We start from the raw sequence: 21,247 nt of genomic DNA, 5'->3' as shown, positions 1-21,247 counted from the left end.
ATCTTAATCTTGGAGAGATGCCGGATTAGGCATTTTGGAGAGAGATGGCGCCTGCACTGGAGATATAGTAAGGAATAATCCCCACAGAAAATGGTTATTTCAATTAATTTTCATGCCTTAATCCAGTCTAAGACTCCAAAGGAAGTGTTCATTTTTTTCCAGGGAAAAATAGGTCAAGTGTCCAGACAACGTCTTAAACACCAGCTACACTTTAGCCTCATTTGCATTTTCAACTTTTCCTAATTACATGCCTAATTATCTTGTGCTTGGTGGCCTGATTTGAACTTGCGTGTCAGCACAACATAATCTGTAACCACATTTTTCCCAAAAGGAACAGGCTACCAAACCTTACATGGTTAAATATTACAATATTCCACCTTATCCATCAACATATTTAAATGCATACAATGCATTTGCAAAATACTTTAAAGTACCGTTTCTATTTTATGTCATTATAAGGAGGAGGAGCGTTATGTGCAAAGTATTCACTCTTGATTTTTAATTTAAATATCTGATGTTCATTAAATTATGCAAGTACGTACTAAATCGGACTATTTAAGTGGTTACGATAATTGGCTCAGAACATAATATACTCATTCATTTTAACACAATAAACAGCAATACAAGTCTAAAAGATGTTTAGGTGGGAAAGGATTGTATTTTAATCCCTCTCCCTCATCACACACATGTATGCATACAAAACTGCCATATGGTGCTGTTATTTTTCAGCTGCCACTGTAGACGGCTGGCAGAAAACTGGCAGCTAAGATAGACTTGGAGATGGGACCCGTTCATAGGAGGACTTTGCACCCTGATCGTTATGGTTTGGATGACTGATTTTGAAACCGGTTTTGAGAACAGTTTTGTGCTCCTTTGTTGTCCTGGGGCACGCCTCTGACAGAGCCAGTGGGTGTGACCCTGTTCCTGTCCTCTTATCGGTTTTACAGAGCGACAGCCTGACTAGAGACAAGATCTTCTCACTGCAATATCTCAACTTACTTACAGTATATTCACACAGCCACAGTACTCTCTCTAAAGTGGATTACTTTATTTCTGTGAGATACAAAAGTGAAAGTGAAATAGTTTCAAACAGGCTACCAAGTAACATATGCATTACCATACTACAACACTGGAGTATTCTTTGTTATAAGATATCAAGTTCTTAATCTAAATTGCAGATGACTGAAAGCCATACATCTAAACCACCTGCTTACAGAACAGTATAAACTGGGCAAAAACCTTTACATCTTCACAAACTTTGACTTTTACTGGAGGGAGATTATATATTTACTTATGTTATGGATCCTCTACAGCACCATACTTGGGTTTGTAAGGAGACACTTTGTAAAATCAAGACTGGAATAAATACGAAATGATTTAGAATTTTTTCAAAGAAAGTAAATAAGTGCTGTATTTCAGGGTAACAGAAATATATAAATATTTGTTAAATATAACTATGATAACTGCCTTTGTGCAATTATGTATATTGTTCAGACTTCCATTTATGCTAATCAGTACTGGAAACTATCCCTCCCTTGGTTCATGATATCAACATAATTGTCATCATCAGTGAATGTCAATGCATTAATACAAAAGAGCACCTGTATTAGAACATCTACAAACATTACTTTGTTTTTGACTATGACTACTATTCAGGCTATGACAGCGGTGGGCAGGCAGCACTGACCCCCAGGGACCCCTGGTGTTTCTAGCAAGAGTATTAATGGCTTATTTGTAGTCCCTGTCTCAAGAGGAACTCGGCACCATCAGACGTTATTACAGGCTTGACGGCACAGATAAAATAGAATTTAGAAGGTATTTCTTAGAACCTGCAGGGCAGGTGGCCCTCGAAGACCAGGGCCAAGCACACAGTTTGTTTGAGGAGCGTGTTCTTCCAGATTCTACACAAAGTACACAGTGTATGGACCGGCAACACAGGAGGTGCCTGCTTATTTTCGGCCTCTGCGTGCAGACCCGGGGCCGTGTGAATAAGCGACGCGCCTCCCCTAGTATTGCCTTGGCTCTGTTTCTGTTTGATCTAGTCTGAGAGAGAGCTCTTGGCCGTGATGCGGAGCCCCTCCTCCTGCAGGCGCTTCAGAACCGGGCTGTAGATGTTCTTGGTCAGTGGCAGCACCAGCCCCTTCGTCTCGATCTCACCTGCGAAAGACAGGCGAAATCCCAGAGTTACATCAACGCCGCTCCTGCCTCCGGTAAATGAAACGCCATTTAATCATAAAAAAGGGGCAAGGTGCTAAGGGAGTAGAGATATTGTGTCAGTATCTGCGGCAGTTACTTTTTCTGTGATAGAGTTTATTAACCTAGGTTGAAAAACCCTATGCAAATATGGAGGACCAGTTGCTATGCATTTATGGGGCAGGGACACAAAACTCCCTGAGGGTGAAATATAAACTGGCCCCGCATACCACCGAAATGAATCTGTGGTGGGGAGAAGCACAATGAGCTGCAACGGACAAGCAGAGTTGGAAAAGAGATGCCTTATGCTCCACAATGAATGAATGAATGAATGAATGAATGAATGCTAAGGGAGTGCTGACGTGTCACTTTTGTCCATGCTTTCATATTTGCAAAAAAAAAAAAAAAAACAGTTGTTGTGTGAACCAGTCTTTTTTTAAACTGCTTCTTACAAACGGGAGCACAGCCTAAACCAAGCTGAGTCAACTGATTTATGGAGAAGAGTTAGCTGCGCAGTCAGAGTGCTGATGCTGCTAGCATGTAGGGGTATCTGCTGTCTGTGGTGTGTTCTGAGCACTGCACTGACCGTCGAGCACCATGCGGGCGGCGATGGCAGCCGGGTAGCCCACAGTCTTGGCCATGGCGGAGTAGCCGCTAGGGTCCCCATACACCACCAGGCTGATGTGCTTCGTCTCCAGCTCGCCAGTGGGGTGTCTGATCCCGACATCGTTCCTCATGATAATCATGTCCCTCTCTCCCTTCTCTGTGGATACAACAAAAGAAACACGAACAACTTAAAAATACAAACCCACACACAAACACACAACCCCACATATACACATTTTTACCTTACCTTATCTACACAGATAAGAAACAAATATGTACACTTTAAAAATTCAAACACACACAGATTTCTACCTTGTCTGCAGACAAAAAACAAACATATACATGTTAAAAAGACACATACACACACATCAATTTCTACCTTATCTACACAGAAAACATGTACACCTTAAAAACTGAAACACACACACATCTCCAAGTTGAGAAAACAAATATGTACACATTACACAAATACACATTCTCATAGCTCATTTACCCTTCTCACAAGATAGTAAAATAAACATGTACACACACACACACAGCTACCCCTGCCCCCTGCCCCCTCTTTACCGAATGACAGTTTAGCCTCCAGGTGCTTTGCAACTGCGCCCAGAATGGTCTCTGCGTGAGGGACCGGTTCACCGCTGAGCATGCCAAACCTGATTGTTTACAGGAGAGATAGAATCGTCCAATGAGCTGAGCCTGTTCACGGTGATGTCGCAGACTGACAGAATGCTGACACAATGCCAGAATCCTCACCATTTCAGAGTCTCCATTCTGTGGTCATCCTTTCCGATCCTGTCATACACGGCCTCCTTGAACGCTTCGTTGCTGATTGAGGGTGGCAACTGCATCAGATGGCAGAGCAGCTCTTTCTGTGGGAGGAGACAACAAAAGATGGGTCCATAAAAGCAAAGTTGACTGGTTTCTTTTGTTTTTTCAGATGATACCACAAAACTCTATTGCTGTAGAAATTTCTCAGGCTGGCTGGGAAACAGACAATTATGTCTTATTTGCTCAAAGAAAATGCATTTAAAAGTCAAATATTAAAGTATTATAACTTTCATTATGTAAATTTCATTTTATTATGTAAATTAAGGTCATAAATGGGCCCTTCAAAGTAAAGTAAATATTCAAAGGATGCACGCATATTCAGCTTGGATCTGAATGGAGACATTGGGAATGTAACGTAGTTATGCATGTCGTATATACTGCATTAGTAATGCAAAAATAATGAAGGTAATACCCAGGACACAGGGGTAGCTGTCGGGTCCAGCATGGGACACGGCTCTGTGTTAATCAGACCCAGCTTCACAAACCCACTCATTGCTGTGGAGAAGCCCTGGAGAGAGACACGGGAAACAGGACTGAAATAACCATCCATGACATCACTTCTAATACTGCTGAGGTGAGAGGTGAAAGCACAGCTACTACCAGAATCATCATAAATAATCACTGCTGGTTTAAGTATAGGTAATATTTCTCATATTACTATAATTACAGCATATGCTCTCATGAAAATATCACTGCAGTTAGGGCCCGGAGGTACTCATTATCATTAATTACGCTGGGTAATAATGCAAGCTGTGAAGTGCTTCTGAGGGTTTTCTCGCCCATGGCCTCAAGAGACAAGTCAGAGAGCCGAGTTTGTATTTCTGCTGACCAGAGGTAGGCAAAAGTACAGATGTAGGTACAGGTGTAGATGTAGTTGTAAGTGTAGGTACAGATATAGGTACAGGTGTAGTTGTAGGTACATGTGCAGGTGTAAGTACAGGTGTAGGTGTGGGTGTAGAAGCAGTTACAGATGTGGGTACAGGTATACGGATAAGAACAGAAGTAGGTACAAGTGCAGGCATAGTTGTAGTTGTAACAGACGGTACAGCTGCAGGTGGAGGTGCAGACGCACATGTGCACGCTACCTTGAATCGCAGTGTTCCCCGGATCAGTGTGTGGGCCGAGTTGATCCCGTACGGTTCGGCGTACTTGGTGCTGTCCCGGTTGGGGAAGCCCTCCAGGTTAAAGCCGGGGAGGAAGTCCATCGGAGCCACGGAGTCAAGCAGAGCCCCACCGGGCGGGATGCTGACCACCTGACCGTCAGGAGCACACAGTAATATACAACACATCAGAAACTCATCTGGGTCTGTGTATGAAATAACTATCAGCAGTTCAGAGTTTGTATACAATATGCATACTTCACTGTAAAACACAGTTTTATATCTTTTAGGAAAGCTGCCAAGTATTTGAAAATGAATCCCAGGGTAAAAGTTCTCTTGGCAGCATTCACCAAATCATGGCACATTCATAAACGCTTAATATACCCATTAAAACACCCACCCTGTCTCTTTTAAAATAATCTGATACACTACTATAGTATGTAAACACTCCCCATGCTACATCCAAATAGAGTAATTTTCAGGCACTGGGGACTAGTGATTATCTAATCTCATCAGAGTTTGGAGTATAATGCTTAATGCTCTTTAGCCCTCTGAGCTAACCGTACCCGGTTGTCTTTCAGGAAGATGGCGGGGCTGATGGTGTTCAGCAGGACACCATACGGACTCCAGCTGAACTTGTAGCGCAGGGGGTTGTCTGAGCATTCGGGTGCCGGCAGGCCTCCACAGAAGGAGCTGTAGGACTCCACCTGTGTCCACACACAGGCATCAGTCACTACAATGTCACGCTCTCACTATGACATTAGCCTAATCTTCCAATGAGAAGAGCAACATATCCTTAGACGTTGCATGCCACAGGCACTGGTATCAGGATTCAGGAAGTCAATTACATCACACCATAGAAGCAGATTTGTCATGCGAATTTTTTTCCGAAAATGCACTACACTCTTCAAAGGCTAGTTAAAATTTTACAGGTACTACACAAAATAAAAAAGAATAAAGGGTTAGCCTACTGCTGGAGAAGGATTACAGCATATGGTCTTCTTCTATTCTCAGTCACATGATCACCATTCAAATGTTGCACATACAGAACCTCACATGTCCCTCATTCTAACTGCATGCTGGGAAAACCGTAAGGACAATACCAGCCAAATGGTTGGACCCACCTACTCATAGAAGGGTTCTTCCTTATTTTTACTATTTTCCACACTTTAGAATAATAGTAAAGACATTAAAACTATGAAATAACACAAATGGAATTATGCAGTGACCAAAAAAGTGTTAAACAAAACTGTCTTAAGTTTTAGATTCTTCAAAGTAGCCAAAAAATATTTCTTAAAATTTTTTTTGGAAATAAATTCATACATAGACATCAACTTCACGATTTATGTTTGTCAAAGAAAAAAAAAATCAAGCATTATGCATAGGTCTTTAAATCAACATGTCTTTGAATGCATGTTTCCCATTGTCTTAATTAGGTGTGTCCAAACTTTTTACCGGTACTGTATGACTCACAGTCACCCCCTCTTCAGTGTAGACAACACCACGAAGCATTTCGCCCAATTTCAGTGAAACCGCAGCATTATCTCGGGGCGGGAAGTGAAAAAGAACGAGCTGGAGACACATGGCTTGTCAATCTGTTGGGTCGGCGATCAATATGGCTTACAGACAATAACTGACAGAATGCCACTCACTTCCTCTAATGCATGTGAAAAATCACCAGACCAGTCAAATTAATCATGCAGACAGGGACACGCAAACATATTCACATACATTCGAAAATAAACATGCTTGCGCACACACGCATGCAAATACCTACAGTGCATCCGTCTGCTTTGGCCTGGTCGATACACTCCATGGCCAGCATGTGGTCGATGCCAGGATCCAGTCCCATCTCATTCACTATGGTGATGCCTGCCTCCTCTGCACTAAAAAGAGAGAGACAAGGAGGCACTGTCACATGGCCCAGTCACATGACCCTGACTGCCCAATTGGGTGAGCAGCATAGTCAGACATGGACAATACAGGCCACAGTTAACAGGTTTCATCGCGTAATTTACATTACATCATATAAGCAATCAGTATGAACACTGCTTTGCAAGCAGATGCAGTTACGTTATATGCAGTGTTTTATGTACAATACTTTGTCATGTCTTGTCCCTTCTCTCCTACCTCTGCTGTAGTTCCTTCATGGCTGGACTGAGGTAGCTGGCCGTGACCATGTTCACCTTCTTACCGATGCAGTGCTTGGCAATCATAGGGTGGAAGGCATAAGGCAGCAAACTGGGGAAAAGCATCAATTTTTTACAAACAAAGCATTCAATTGTGTGTTTTTTTTGTGTCTTTTTTTATGTGTCTTTGTTTACTGTATATTCCTCTTGGGTCAGTCTGTGGGGACACTGTGACTGTGAGGTTGTTTTGTATTTGTTTACATTGGAAATGTGCTCCTTTGAGTCTTTAGTCTGGAGATGATCCTGTATCCTACTGTATCTTTGTTGGGCATTGTTGTATAGAGGGTGTCCCTACCTGATGACCAGGTCGTGGTCTTTCACAAGAGATTCAAGGTGACTCTCCTGGCTGGTGACGTCCAGCATAACGGGTATTGTGTTGGGGTATTTTCTGGCCAGCTCCTCGGCCTGGTTTAACATCACTGACGCTACAGGCCGAAAGAGAGATATAGGAGAAAACAACAGCCATCAGGGCCAGAGTGGCATGAGGAGGAAGAGTAGAGAGATGAGGAAGAACAGAAAACATCCCTAGTTCTCTTTTTTGTGGAACAGCCTGGTGGTCCTGACTGCATCATTGTATCAAAATCTCAAACCCCAAGACAAGGAGTCAGTGCCTTCACAAGGTCTTTTTGGAGGCCCTTTAAAATCCAGCTTTGGCACTCTGTATGTCTCAGTAGATGCCACCTCGCTTTCTGCAGTGTCCTTACCTACTGTGACCTGGGTCCCCGTGTCCCGGGTCAGGTACTCGATGACCGGGCCGGACACGTAGCCCGACCCCAGAAGCAGAACTCTCTTCTTGCCGCTCATCTTCAGGATTTGCGCTTTCTCCCTGAAACCCCCCAAACACAAACCCGGTTGACTCTCAGACAGAGCTAGCCGCCCGCTAAAGAGCGAGCGGTCAGGATTTGGTTCTGAACACTGGCTAACGACCACAATATTTCAGTCCACCAGGTTTCAGCCCAAAAGGGACACAAACGCATGTAAATATGTATAAACCAGCAAATAAAATCAAGCAGTCAATGAAAATCAGCAAGCAAATGAATGAGTGATAACAGACACAAAAGGGCATTCGCACGAGCGCTTGCAGTTGAGTGGTATACATTATCCTATTATAGCACTGCAATTGACGCACTTGAATAAACAGCCCTCTAAATCAGCAGTTTACTTGGGTTCCCCCGAGAGCCACGAGCATCCAATCAGTGAAGTCATTAACCTAATTGGATCTGACATCGTACACGTGCGCATGAATACAATTAAGTCCTTAACAACCGGCATGCAGTCTGTTGATTTATCCTTTCACAATCATGGTGGAAGATACATTTTAATTGAGATGGTACTAAGAACAACGCAACAGTAATTACAAACCAACCATGATGTAAATGTCCAGTGGAAGAAGGAAAAAAAAAAAAAACAACGAGCAATTTCATTAAAAAACGACTGAAACCAAAGGTTCCGAAACCTTTTCCTTTCAGAGGTATTGAGCTGACTTTGTAAGATTAACAGACAAACGGCGACCCTATGTAAGTACCCATCTTCCTACAGCGTGCTCTTCTCTAAAGTCAGGAGAGTGGACCACAAACGTGGAATTATGGGACATAAAAGCACCAGCAACAAGTGACAGCGGAGTTCAGTGACTCCAAACAGTGTCCATTAACTCACTCAGCAGGGGGTGCACTTGCATGTCACCCAAAGCTAAAACCTTCCCAATGACCTGACCCAATGACCAAAAAACGCAGAGGCAGTAACTCAGTACAACTCCAGTCAGATATCCCTCCGCTTTATTCATACAGTTATGCGTTAAATGGCCATTACATCCATATTTGGAAGTTCGTCACATATTCCGCCAGTCAACTTGCTGAAATGTGTGCTTCACTCAGATCAGTCACACAATGACCTCATAACATACAACATAAAAAGGCAACAAAATAAGACGAACAGCATTACTGAATACACAAACAAAATTATAAAAATCATGAGTTGTTCATTGTTTTAAACATCATTTAAGTCATAATATTGTCAAATATGATCAATCAACATGCAGACTTTAATCAGTTATGATTGGGTTACATGGGTGTCAAATTTTATTACGAGGTTCATTTAAAAAAAAAATGAATGGGCAGATTGGATGCTTGCATGCCAAAGTAAAGGACAGACAAAAAGAATGGGGAAGGTGGGATGGTGAGAGTTAAAAAACTGTCTACCCACGAGAGCCCTCTCTACGAGGATAGACTCCAGCGTCAGAGGCGGCACACGCTAGCCATGCAAGGTTTTAGGCAGGGAGGCACACCACCACACCGTGACTGCACTGTGCAAGAACAACAACGCAGGTTAGTCAGGGCCCTGCTGCGAGTCTGCAGAGCAAAGCCTACTGATGGGGGGGGGGGGGGGGGGGGGAGAGACCTGCTGGTGGGAGGACACAACAAACCATCAGCCTTGTTTACAGTGGGACTCTACAGGAGCATGAGGGAAGGCCTCTAGATGACCTTCTACTTCACACTAAAGCTCTGCATTAGTTATGATTAAGCTTGGCGGTGCAACATCAAGGCGTTAGTTGTGTTTGCTTAAGCTTGGTTCCTCTACATCTACGTTTGCTAGGTACTGTATGTTAACTTAAGACAAAAAATAGCCAATACAGACATACATTGTGCAGCTATTATTTTTTGAATAACGACTGTTTTGTATGCTAACTGAAATGAGAAACAGTTTTACCTGTCCTGCAATCTTTGGAGAATTCTTCGAAAAAATTCACAGCACCAATCCATGATGCCATTTTGTGAAAAGGTACATTTGCCAAAGCAAATTCATGATTTCATGACATTTTATTATTTATTTGTAAAAGAGAAATACTATCTTGTAATTAAAACTGGCAAACTGTAAACCACACCATGGATCTCGTCTGAATTCCCTGAAGTCATACTTCAGGGAAGAGACACACATTGGGTCATAACATTCTAAATACTTCTGGCAGACACATTATACAGTGGCATCTTCCAAAAAAATTTGTTCATAAACAAATTAAACAAATTAAATTTAAAAAGGAGACAAATAGTCATACCTTCTCTCCCGAAGCTTGTGAATGTATTCAAACTTTGGAGTCAGCTTTCCGTTCGACGTAATCACAGCCTTTCATTAGAAACAAACACAGAAAACAAGGGTCATCTGTGGGCTGAAAAGTGACGTTTCAGCCATGACAGTGCTTAGGGTCGGGCAACACTCAACAGGGAGAAAGGCTGTTCTGAGTACAACACAAGGCCGTCTTCGACTGCAACACACAATCGAGTGACATTGTCAGCGCGCAACTCGTCGGAATTGTTCCTCCCACACGCGCCCCGGCGCACTCACGTCTCTGACTTGCGGAGAGAACTCCTCCTGGTCCAGCGGTCGAGTGGCGTCGGACTGAAGCTGTGGAGACAAAGCCGGGGTGAAGAGGGGCCTAGACAACCACCACCCTCTGCATGCACGCGTGAGGCAAAAGCAGGCAACGGGCTGCGCGATCCTCTCCCCTAGCAAACTGAGATCCCTGCTGCTATGGTACCGCACCACCTAGGTTGAGCCAAGCCTCCAATTTTCCGAGACACCCTCTTACCCGTGTTCCGTATCTTACCATCTCCGAGATGTACGGGCACAGGCGGTCCCCGAAATACTCGGTGGCCTCGATCGGGAGCTGGGCGGGAAGGTTATCGATGGAGCACATCAGGATACCAGTGCCTTCCACACTACAGAGAGAAACACACCAGCGCTTATCCACAGGAGATGCGAGATCCGCACGTCACATTTCACTCACTCCACACGCACAAGAAGAAAGCGAATTCTTGAGTTTTTGTTTTATTTAATTGGCTGGAACGGTTTTATATTTTCCAGTAAAGCAAATCAGTACATAAACAGAAGTTGTTGGCATGTCCAAGAACAGGGGATGCAGTGCGGGTGATCTTTCGATGATATCTGCATGTTTTGTACCTGTCGTGATCTATATGCTGGTCAGCGTCATACATACAGAATGGCTTATCGATGGTGGTGCACTCTGTCATAAACTCGATGGAGCCTCCCGTGTCGGCTGAAATGTCACAGATCGCCAGGAGCCTGAGAGAGAGAGAGGGAGGGTGAAAGAGGACGAGAGAGATTATAGTGTGAATGTTCTGTCTATGTTGTCCTCAAACCAGACAGTGCAGCTGATAATAACACTGCACTACACAGTCAGAGAGAGAGGGAGGAGGAAAGATTTGCAAATTTGCAAATGTTTTTGCAGTTAAAAAACTGCAAAAGTCTGAATGCAAATACTGCAAGCGTAAAGTAAGAACAACAAGCTTTGCCTTAAACCCAAGACTGAATGTAGTGTATCTGCTGATGAGTTTAAATCCAGGATTAGATCATTTTAAACCTGCTAAGGCATTCAAGGGACATCAGTAGCCAAGAGCAACAGGACACTGTAGCATAGTGATTATGGAACTGGGAACAGAATCAGAAGCACGCTGGTTCAAACCTGGGTGAGGCACTGCTTTTGTACCTTTAGGCCAGTTACAATACAGTAACTATACGAATGTATGAATATGAATACATAAAGCAAATAAACATCTTGTGAAGGAAACAGCGTGTCTCCTGCACCTCCATTTTGTTTCAGCTCTGTGACGGAGCTGGCGCCATACTTAATTCTGCTCTGTCAGTGTCCCTGGATAGGGATGTCAGCCAAGAACCTAACAGTGGAATGTAATGAATGCAGGGTATGAAAGAGCTGGCGGTAGCCCAGAGTCGGCAGCGAGGGGACGGGCAGCGGACCCCGGCTTACTTGTGGGGCAGCTCCGGCGAGCCCTCCATGGTGGGGGCCGAGCGTTCGATGGGCCGCATCAGCCGTTGGGCGTCCAACCGCCGCAGCAGGCGTGGCGTGTGCGGGTCCCAGTATATTCCGTTTATAAGGCAGGTTGTGTAGGGGGCAATCTGAGGAAAACGAGCACGTCCAAGCCAATACATAACCTTTTCCCAACTGTCCTGACTGCAGTGTTGTGACAACAGTATGTGCCAGCTGACAAGACCATTATTTGCACCAATCTTATTGTATCTTGCCAGCATTTAATAACTGCATAGCCAAATCAAACATCTGTTTTCTGCAGTACTGTGAAACAGAGAGTGGCCAAATGTAAAGGAGATGGAAAATGTGGCTGCTCTGGATTGCAAAAACTCACAGCTTCAATAAGGCGCTCAGCACACTGTGGTGCAGCAAAGCTGTCCAGTCAGAAACAAGCCCTTAACTCTACTGAGAGGGAAAAGCGGTCTCTGATTGGACAGTCGCTGGGGACTTTCTGTTTCACAATGAGACAGCAGCTCTTGGCCCCACATGACCCGACAACAGCTGAGCCAATGAGGCACCAGCACAGATGAGCTGCTGGAACTGCCGAGAATATGCAACCCGCTGAACTGCTGAACTTCACAGCCACGCTCATCTCCATTTCAACCACACGGCCCTATCATTTCGAAAAAGGGAAACCACACGGTGCAAAGTTTACAACATGAACTTTTGCACCGTGTGAGAGTTTGGAAACGAAAGCGGCTCGTGAGCTGTACTGGAGATCCTCAGCCTTAAAGCCTTTGAACTTACTGAAATGCAAAGGATGAAGAGTAAAAATACATCTCTCAGTCTGTGTCTGCACAGGGTGGCACAGAATGAGTGGGTATACGGCAGGGAAGGGCAGAACTGTATATTCAAATGACAAAAGGCTCTGCAATGGGGTGTACAGAATTTAGAACAGTGAAACAGACACCCTTTAACCATTGACAGGTATGAAATATACAGAATGAAAAGGATTCAACCAAACCCTAATGTGGGATGTGAATACAGAGATGTTAGATTAAAACTATGGAGTGCATAGGTACTCACGCTCTCTCTGAAGTGGGAGGTGTAGAGCTCAGGATGATGCTCGTACTCAAGTGGGTCATACACTCCATCGGTCTTTCTCACAAGGTGGTGGTGTCGACTCAGCACAGTTGCGTAAACTTTAGACATATCTGTTTGAGTGAACAAAACATAAGCGTTATTGTCGAAGAATGATGCATTTCAAGTAATTAATCATCAAGAACACTGCAAAGAGAAGATTTACCTCCAGACCTGGAGACCTCTTTTAGTTCATGGGGCTCCACAAAGTCGCATGGGAGCTCGTTGATTATCTCTTGGGCACCCTGAAAAATGGGGTGAACAGGAATGTGAACAGCTCAATTGAGAAAAGCTCCCAAACACCCAAAATATTTCTGTGAATCTTGGGTAGCTGTGTCTGCCACACTCTACCTGTGGGCTAATTCCCAGCATGCCTTACTGTGAAATTCAGAAATTGATCTTTGTTGGCATGTCTGGCACTATAACTTATCTGCTACTCTTTCACTTGGGCTGAGCCCATAGGTGAAATCATTAAAGGGTATACTCTGTAGTAGGTGCAACCTAACATCACATACCAACAATGCATGTTTCAGTTACTGTAAAGTTTCTATCACTAAGAAAATGATATATAACTACTCAGATGAAAAGGAACCTTGCGTTCATTTTGCAAAATGCCTTTCAATTTTTTCTTTGCTTTCTCTTCCACATCACAACAAATGACATTAATGAGAACAAGCTGGGTGTACTGGAGATTTTTTTTCCATTTCCTTATTCAATTTCATGTCAATCCCTACACTGATGAGCTGAAACAAAATAAGCTAAATACAGAGAAACACTCCCAAGACCTCCATGTTTATGTTTCTCTCTGCAGTAGGTCGATTTTAAGGGTAAGGGGTGTAAGAGCCTCTGGGTTTCTCGGGACCTACCTTAGAGACATTGCCGGTCCCTGTAAACACAAAAGTGAGTGGTCCGATGGACTTGGGCATCAGGCCCAGGGAGATCTCGTACCCACAATCCCTCACTGCCTGCACCGCCTGGCTGACATTCCTGTAGTTGTGGGCCATGCCAATGTGCTGACGATGACATCACAAAGGAAGAAGTGTGGTCAATGAGCAGTTTAAGAGGAAAGGAGACCATATATTTACTGAATGAAATAAAATGAATGGGTAACAGAAGACAGAACATATACAACAACATTCATACCATAAATGGAGTGTGGTGTCCTAAGGCTAAGAAACGCAGGCCCAAACCGTGCAAAATATTAATCATTCCTGTGAAAACAATCAAAGGAAAAGAGTATTAAAACTGCTCCTTGGAAACTGTAGTGTTCCTAATTGCCTGTTCTATCTTAGTATGAATTAGCGATAACACATCACTCTACCTACTGTATATATATGCTTGTTATCAAGGATAAAACCTATGCATTCTTCAGAATTCAGAATGATCTCCTGCAAAGCAGATTCTTTTTCAGATGGACATAAAGGAAAGCAATGCATTTAAATCTGAAAGACGCAACGGTCATCCCTTAGCACCTATTGGTTTTTGACCAATAAAAAAGGAAATTCTACCTGCCACGCCTGCCCACTGTCCAAAGGCCACAATGCGAAAGCCGTTTGCATCCACCATCTTCTCATAGTCGATGAGGCGCACTTCCTAAACAGAACACTCACATATGCAATCTGCAACTGCATGTATAACAATTCATCTTAACTTACATAACAAACAAACATTAAAGAGAGATTTAAACCAGCTATTGAGCTAATGTCCTTGTACGGATGCTGTGATCTACAGTCACACCATTAAAACCCTTTTCATCATAAAAATCACCTTTTTGAGCATGTCATCAAGCAGCCCCATATTGGCTTCCTGGGCTTTGATGGTGTGGGAGAAAAAGGCATAGGTCTTCTTAGGAAACACCTTCTCCTCAGGTGGCCTTTTAACTCCAATGATTAATGATGCCTCAGATATGTCCTCCTGAATTATGGCACCCGCTTTCTCATAGTACTGAAACAAAATGAGGGAAAATGCTGCTTCAGAATGGCCTTATCCACTGTGATGTACATTATATATTGTAAATATATATTATACTGGTCATAACTGAATAAAGTAGAAAACTTTCTGGGGCAACAGTGGAAAGTCCCTTTTTCATACATACAGCAACTCCCAACCAGGGAATCAAAACTGAAACCTTGTGGTCAAAGCTCCAGTTACCTTCTCACTAGAACACCGTTTCAGTTTTACAATGCTTCGTATTAATGCATTAGCTTACGTGTTACAGAGGATACACAAAAAAAAAAGGTGTCTCCACTCACTCTTTCGTGGATTGCTCTGCGATTGGAGGGCTGCACCAGCACCTTGTAGCCAGCGTTAGTGATCTCCTTGATGTGCCGGGGTGCCAGGGGGGCGCGCCTCTCCCACACGTTGATGTCCTCTCGCCGGATAGCCATCACGCTCTTATGATGGTGGCACCGCCGCTGGCTGTACATGCAGCCCCCAACCCTCCTGCCCTGGCGTCTGAGAAGTCGGAGCATGGCTTTCCCTGCCGCCCGCACAAAACCAATAACTATCTAGCTACAGAATTCAATGTACCAAACCCTCGAAGCTGATGACAGGCAACAGGTAAAGTCCATTCACTCCACTGTATTGGACGACCTTACAAACCCACGTATTCTAGCTACTAAGCAACATCAGTTTGCTAGAGGAGAGGACAACAGACCGACCTACATCACAGAAAACAAACATTATCTATCCAAATGTAAGGTAATAAAACCATCCTCAAAAAACTGGACAAAGCAATTGCCATATATAGTTACTGTTTTCCTAGCTAGCTTATTAGCTAACTGACATTGCGTAGTCTGTTTTTCCCCCTCAGCGATGACATTGAATGACACGTTAGCTAGTTAGCTAGACTAGCTAGTAAGTGTTTCAGCTTCTGGAGCTGACAGCATGCCAGCTAACATTCTGAAGCCAGCCAACTCACGAACACGACGAGTTAGTGAATATGGTACAGGCTAACTAATTTACTGTAAGTGTGCAGCCAGCCAGCTAGACAGGCACATAATCTTTATATCAGGCGATCAATTAAGAGCAGAAGATGATCTCATGTAAACTTCGGAACAGTCTCGTTAAGTACAGCTAACTAGTTACCCAGCGTGCACTGTCGGTGACTCCTGCTGTCACTTACCTTCAAGCCTTAGCAACTGCAATGGCATTAGCTTACTATCTTAATATCTTCTCCACAAAGCTGATGCATTTTTTATTTATTTATTTATTTGTATTTCAAAAGTATCTACCACACTTTAGGCCTGTGTATCAAAATACGACGAAGCGAGGCAAACGCATGCAAACAGTTGGTAAACTAATATGATAATAGGATGAAAAGAATGAGAGGATAAGAATAATACGTGGCTAGACAGTTGCAGAGCAGTGATTGCACTGATCCAGTATAACCGCCCTATAACTAGTTAGATGACTCAGGGGCGTATGTTAACATGTGTCGAAGACCTGGATTGAACCAAAGTTACTGAAGACAGCAAACTTTCTCAGCACTGTAGCTCACATCAACAGACGGTTAAATTAGGATGCGTTACGATTTTGCGAGGAAATCCTCCTTCGTTTTTACCTACCTTTGCACTTTTTTTCCTTTTAATTTTCACACTAAGCAGAGTCCTTTCAAATCCTATCTGCACATTACAGCAGGGTCTGGGTCGTAAAGCCCCGATAAGCATATGCGCGGATGTAATACTAACTCGACAGACAGCACACACCAATCCCATTTCAGAGCGGAGGATCGGCCTCCTGTCCTTGCTCTTGACGTAACAGGCGCACTGTTATGACTAATGGGGAAATAAAACGGATTTCATCGCCTACAGTGGAAACCATGGAAGGCCTTGATCTTTCTTTTCATTTTTTTAATTGACACAAATTGTATTATAAACAACAACGAAACGTTGTGGTCTTACAAATTAAAAATACTTTTGGAAGTTCCCTACAATATTTTTGCATTTTGCTCTGTGATCAGTTTTGCGAAATGTTCAGAAAGAAAATCACACTTAATGCATATTTCAGGTGACAATCTGAGGTCACCGAGTGTAGTGACACGTCCGAATCTGGGCGCTGGAGCTCGTCCATTGAGGGGTTGAAGGGTGAAGGTTGTGTGGGGGCGCCATGCTGCGCAGATTCACTCATCTTTGTAATATAGGGACATGCAGCGTGCCAAGTGAACAGAATGAGGCATCCACATGATTACAAAATCGTTGAATCTGCGCAGCATGAAGCCGTACAAACCGACTAAAGATTAGCCAGATAGCTAGCAACTGTGTCTGTGGAATGAAGTCGCGCTGCACACCTATCTAATCTATGCAGGGCAATGGGTGCGATTCGTGGAATAGTCACAGCTGTAGATTTAAAACTTGAAATTTAAAACTGGCGATGTCACACAGGCTTCTATCACTGCCTGCTTTCAGAGGCTCATTTCTCATTTCCTTGTGGCGTGAGCCGCACAACGTGTCGCGGATGCTGTTGCACAAGACAGCCTTCTTCTCCGCGTACGTGTCGGTCACGTTTTGGGTTTGATATAGACTAGTTAAACGTGGAAACAGAGGATAACAAGGCACTTTTGTCACGTTCAATTAGCCTCCTTATGAGCATTGTATTCTTTCCACGATTTGCTTTGGCGTTGTTCCGTTTGAAACACAAGAAAAGATAGAAGTACTACAATTTACAAGACGCAAATAACAGCAGAGTGCGCCTGTATGCTTGCGCGAGTTTTTAAGACGTAATTCTCAAAATGTTCCACAAGAGGGGGGTATCCTCGCCCTTATTTTGGACACGAAGATTTGGTAATGTAACCTAATTTTGTTCAGAGCGTGAAGTGTCATCAGCCTACTTAATTTCAAAATCTGTTGTGGTACGGCTTTAACATCTTAGGTTTCAAGTGTAGGCCTAATGGTTAAGCAGTAAAAAAATAAGAGATTGGAACGTGTACCTTTTACATGCAGGCTAAATCAAAGTCTCCGAAACGGAAAATCTGGTTCTAGAATATAATGTTATATAGCTGTGATAAAATCCGATAAGTATACTATTATTTAATTACATGGATATCATCTATATATGATAAAATTAGATTAAAATTTATCTGCTCTTCTATTCTTTTCTGTTTCCAAACTAATAGATGTCACACCACTAAAGGGGGTGATTCAAGAGGGCGTCATTAGAGCTCGTAATGTGCGTAGTTAAATAACAAGGGTAGAATTGTTATTTGATTGATTCTTGACATTAATGTGCATAATATATCTACCCCACCCCCCGGACACACACACACACACCGAAAACGGTGGTCAATGGTTTGAGAAAATGTAAACATGGTTGTAATTCTACAGTTTCTTCTTATCTTACATGCGAACTGTCAGATTTTAATAGGCACTGCGACGCATTCATTCTGATAATATTAATTTACATCGGAAATGATCGTCTTCTCGACAATTCAAGGCGGTTTATATGAGGAAGATGATGAGACACAGTATTACCATTAACCTTTTTATTTTAAAATTTCTTCAACACAACAGATTTTTTTTATAATCAGTTCTTGTTCGATTGTTATTTTGTTTACGATTTTTAATGATTGGCAGCAAAACTTCAAATGCATATATTCACATTGATCATCAAAACGTCAACAATTGGCAAAGTAGTGTAATTATAACAAAGATGATATAAATAATAATCACGAAATAAAGTAGGGCAGTATACCAGACTCATCACAACAATTAATCATCTGTATATTCATAGGATTTAAATCTCTTAAATTATTATAGCATTGCCATTTAAAATAAATATAAAAAAGGATTTTTACATATTTAGTCCTGAGATACAAACAAAAAATAATAAGGATTATCAAGATTGGCGTGGAGGGTTTGAAGGTTTCTTTTTCTTTTCCTTTTTCTTTCCATCTTCTTTTTATTTTTTTATTATTATTATTATTTTTTAACAGGCGCTTTAATCCACAAAATCACGTCGTACAGGCAGAGGTTGCATGCGGGAGCACATATTTCCATTGGAGGAAAACCCATTTCAGATTGCCAGGGAACCACTTCGCCGAATTTAGTGAGTTTCCCCTTTTGCGCTTAGAAGACTTGAGGGCGATTGAGATCCCGGAGAAATGTCGTGCAGTTTCCTGATGTGCTTTTTCAGGTCAAAGTTCCGGCAGAATCCCTTTCCACAAGTCGGGCACGTGAAAGGCTTCTTGTCGTTGTGCGTGTGCATGTGGAAGGTCAGGTTGTATACTTGGTGGAAGGCCTTGTTACAGATGGTGCATTTGAACTGTTTCTCCCCGCTGTGTGTCAATTTGTGGTTCTTGTAGTTGCCTTCAGACAGAAAAAAGAAAACAAATTCATTATCACTGAGCTATTTTAGACGTACAATAAAAAGAGCCATTTAGTATCTTGGGACATCCCGAAAATGCAAAACATTTTCTAATTTGGATGTTCTCACACACCATCACTGTTTTTCTTGATTAAAAATACGCACAAGAACGGAATCATTCCTCAGCATCCTTAAATGAAATTAACACCAATAATTCATTATTTTTGGTTTTGCGTTTCTTTTCTTGGCACCTTTCTGATGGAATCCCTTGCCGCAGAACTCGCACACGAAGGGCTTGTACCCCGCGTGAATCCTTGTGTGGGTGTTCAGAGTCGAGCTGCGGTTGAATGCTTTTCCGCACTGGTTGCATTTGTGGGGTTTTTCCTGCATAACGAGTATCAATGAGAATAATGTCACAATTTGCAGCATCAAAATACACGTTTCTATAGTTAATGTGTCTAATAATGATAGCCTAATAACAACAACAACAACAACAACAATAATAATAATAATAATAATAATAATAATAATAATAATAACCAAAAAAGAATTTGTCTCTGGAATTCTAATCCGAGACAAAAAGTGCGTTATCGCATCTTTTTTTTTTTTAATCTGTCAGTGTTCTCCATTTTAGAAGGCTAATTAAAGGCTGATTCTAACATCTCAATGTCGTCGTGTCATACAATTAAAAATATTATATTAAATGCATTTTTATAATAAGGCCTTATTGAGCGCTTTAAATATATGCCAATCTTGGAGTATAATTTTGATATAATTTTAAAAATCGATGAATTACGCAAATGCATCCAAATGAATTATTAAATAAATCCGATTTAGACTACCAAATTATTACCTGCGTATGGATTATTTTGTGGCGGCAGAGGGTGCTTGCTTGGCGGAAGCCTTTGCCGCAAACTTTACAGACGAAAGGTCTGGCTCCAGTGTGCACAGGCATATGACGGGTTAAATTATAGTGGGCATTAAACACCTGCAAATTGGAGAAAAACAAATAAAATTGTAATTTATTGTTCAAAATTTCAAACAAAATTGATAAAAAGCCTAAATAGATACAAAGACGTAAATGCAGGATGTTTTCGTTTCTCTCTTTTCCAAAGCGTCTTACCTTTCCACAAACTTCGCACGTGAAAACTTTAGGCTTGTTGCCGGGAGACCCACTGCCCAGCTTGGAGGAGTTTTTGAAGAGTTTCTCCGATAGTATCTGTGCGCTCTCTTTCATGTAGTGTTGCAAATGAGTTTGGGATAAGTCTTTGAAAGCAACGCCGGACGGACACCTTTCCACACAGTGGCCGAGTTTATTTTTCTCCGAAAGAAGGGCTTTCTGTCGCGCGTGTAGCGGCGAGTTGAGGAAGTAAGAGGCAACGGGGTGGATGTTGAGGAAACTCGCCGGCGGCGCACAGGAGGTTTCCCCGCAGTTCAGGTAGCAGACAGTTCCCATCGCTTGAAAAGAGGACTGATTTACCACCCGAGGTCGAAAAAGTTTGTACTGCCCCACCGATGGGCTCACATCTGGTAGTTCGTTTTTATAATTCAAACCAATACTCACCAAGTCATTAGAGCTATAGGAGGAAGCGTCAAAGTGGTTCGGTTCTGATCCACCGACGTTTAGTTTGTGACCCGTCTCGTATGCCAGCGGCATGAAGGGTATCATGCAGTGGAGAGAGGATGGGCTCACGTGGATCGCTTGCTTTGGGTCCGCTTTGCTCACGGGCGCTTGGAACAAGTTGGGGAAAGGTATTGACTTTGGTTCCGGTGTCCTGGCCATAATCCTTTCGATCGAAAAAGCTAGAGGTTTGGTGGCGGCGATCATGTTTTCTTCAGCAGCTAAGTTTCCAGAAGCCGAGGGTGAGCCGAATATTCCCGCTGAGTGGTAGAGGACACTGTCCATGACGATGAGCAACACTTTGTATTTGGCGTGGCTGTTCCTTTTGTAGATACCTTTTGAAACTTCTCACTGACCTGCAAGAAAGGACATCATCCGAGACAGCCTGGGTCGACGCCAGCCCCTCACCGATGGCTTTGCGTTACGTTGACTCCGGACAATCAGCACTTACGTCTAATAAGACTGCTCAATAAAACGTGTTGTGTCA

At 42.8% G+C, this 21,247-nt stretch overlaps 2 protein-coding genes across 2 annotated transcripts; both read right to left on the bottom strand.

The window, feature by feature from the left end:
- Window positions 1–716: 716 nt before the first annotated feature.
- aass (aminoadipate-semialdehyde synthase) lies at window positions 717–16,510 on the bottom strand. Its single transcript, XM_036518241.1, has 24 exons — window positions 16,406–16,510; window positions 15,092–15,318; window positions 14,607–14,783; window positions 14,348–14,432; window positions 13,983–14,050; window positions 13,706–13,852; window positions 13,006–13,084; window positions 12,786–12,913; window positions 11,700–11,848; window positions 10,874–10,996; window positions 10,521–10,632; window positions 10,259–10,318; window positions 9,972–10,039; window positions 7,624–7,745; window positions 7,215–7,344; window positions 6,861–6,971; window positions 6,508–6,616; window positions 5,297–5,437; window positions 4,716–4,883; window positions 4,043–4,138; window positions 3,556–3,671; window positions 3,367–3,455; window positions 2,780–2,956; window positions 717–2,157 (listed from the first exon to the last, which is right to left on the bottom strand). Exons 2-24 carry the CDS (start codon window positions 15,308–15,310, stop codon window positions 2,039–2,041), a joined length of 2,793 nt encoding a protein of 930 aa, XP_036374134.1. The 5' UTR covers window positions 15,311–15,318; window positions 16,406–16,510; the 3' UTR covers window positions 717–2,038.
- Window positions 16,511–18,878: 2,368 nt separating this feature from the next.
- Window positions 18,879–21,045, bottom strand: fezf1 (FEZ family zinc finger 1). The gene is made up of 4 exons (XM_036518524.1): window positions 20,263–21,045; window positions 19,993–20,127; window positions 19,391–19,523; window positions 18,879–19,141 (listed from the first exon to the last, which is right to left on the bottom strand). The coding sequence occupies exons 1-4, from the start codon at window positions 21,043–21,045 to the stop codon at window positions 18,879–18,881; spliced, it is 1,314 nt and encodes a 437-aa protein (XP_036374417.1).
- Between the last annotated feature and the right edge of the window lie 202 nt (window positions 21,046–21,247).

This window comes from Megalops cyprinoides, chromosome 23 (genome assembly GCF_013368585.1).
Source record: "Megalops cyprinoides isolate fMegCyp1 chromosome 23, fMegCyp1.pri, whole genome shotgun sequence".
Lineage (NCBI taxonomy): Eukaryota > Metazoa > Chordata > Actinopteri > Elopiformes > Megalopidae > Megalops > Megalops cyprinoides.
This window is presented reverse-complemented; position numbering and strand designations above follow the sequence as displayed.